Source organism: Pundamilia nyererei, unplaced genomic scaffold (assembly GCF_000239375.1).
Source record: "Pundamilia nyererei isolate P.nyererei 1_Seehausen unplaced genomic scaffold, PunNye1.0 scaffold05225, whole genome shotgun sequence".
Taxonomy (NCBI): Eukaryota; Metazoa; Chordata; class Actinopteri; order Cichliformes; family Cichlidae; genus Pundamilia; species Pundamilia nyererei.
This window is the reverse complement of record NW_005192626.1, coordinates 1-1,449: the sequence shown is the minus strand read 5'-3', so window position 1 is coordinate 1,449 and position 1,449 is coordinate 1. Positions and strand designations below refer to the sequence as shown.

Here is a 1,449-nt window from a genome sequence, read left to right as displayed (position 1 = left end):
CCGACTGGCATGTGCCCCGACTGGCGTGTGGACAGTTGCCCCGACCGGCGTGTGCCCGACCGGCGTGTTGACATTTTGCCCCGACCGGCGTGTGCGCTGGGTTCCCCGCTCATCACGGCTCATTATGCTGCCGCCCACTGAGCAGTCAACATCTCCCATCCCCCAGGTTTCATGGGCCCAGTACATCACGGTCATACACGTGTTACAGTATTGTCACATAAGCAACATCGCACAAGCATATTCAAGACGCATGGCAGCTGTTCGCCTGTTTGTGTGTGACAATTATACTTATTGTGTCGAGGCAAGTGCGTGGTTGCCCGTGTGATCATGGACAGACCACCGGTTACACCGATATGCTCGTTGATCGTGATGTTGCTGATAAGCACACACTACGCGCTTTGCACAACCGTAGACCGTGGTACGTATGAGCTATTGTCACACAGATCACCGTAATGAGAAACAACCCGGTGTGCTTGTGTGTATTGTAACAATGTAATGTGATTACTTGTAGGATATGCGAAGAGGGGGGAACTGAGAATGATTCTAGTGGGCAAAACGGGGTCCGGGAAAAGTGCATCCGGTAACACTATACTTGGTGACCGCACCGCATTCGAAGAGGGTATGTCACCCCAGTCTATCACCAACGGCTGCGTGAAGAGCGAGAGGGTGATAGACGGGACGAGGATCGTCATGGTCGACACGCCGGGACTGTTTGACACGACTAAGACTCAGAGCGAGGTCAAACTAAAGATCGAGGAGTGTGTCGTGCGATCGCTGCCCGGACCACACGGATTCCTCTTAGTGCTCAGTCTCAAGTCGAGATTCACGCAGGAAGAGCAAAGCACGGTGGGATGGATTCTAGATAATTTCGGAGAAGACGCTTCTACGTATATCATGGTCCTGTTCACCCACGGCGATCTGCTACAGGGCAAAACGGTGACCGATTACATAAGAGAAAGCAAAGCTCTGCAAAAGCTTATAAACCGGTGCGGCGGCAGGTATCATACGCTGAGTAACACCGTCGGACACAACAGGACTCAAGTGTACGAACTGCTTAACAAAATACAGGACATGGTCGAGTTCAACGGGGGCAAGCATTACAGTAACGACATGTACCGCGCTGCGCAGAAGGCTCTGGAGTTAGAGCGGCAGGCTAAGAGGCGTGCGGAAGACCATATGAGAAGAGAGCAGGAGGATATGATAAAGGCTAGGGAATGGTGCCGTTTCTTCGGTCTTACATCGATCGGCTTATTTGGCACCGGAGCGTATCTGTCATCGTATGTTCTGATGGGGGTAGGGGGAGCGCTAGGGTACTCGCAGTTTAATTGTACGTGGACGATGTTTATTTAGACTCTGGTGGTGTTGGTGTTTTTGTGCTATGTTTTTCTTTTCGTTTTGTAATACAATAAAGAGATTGAAATAATGTCGTTGCGTGAGTGTGTTATTTCC

The 1,449-nt window shown here is 50.9% G+C and overlaps 1 protein-coding gene across 1 annotated transcript; it reads left to right on the top strand.

Annotated features, from left to right (window-relative positions):
* Window positions 1-369: 369 nt before the first annotated feature.
* LOC102209468 (GTPase IMAP family member 7-like) lies at window positions 370-1,293 on the top strand (the record flags this gene model as incomplete). Its single annotated transcript, XM_005755938.1, has 2 exons — window positions 370-418; window positions 512-1,293. Coding segments are annotated over exons 1-2 (831 nt in total), but the record flags the coding sequence as incomplete, so codon positions are not given.
* Between the last annotated feature and the right edge of the window lie 156 nt (window positions 1,294-1,449).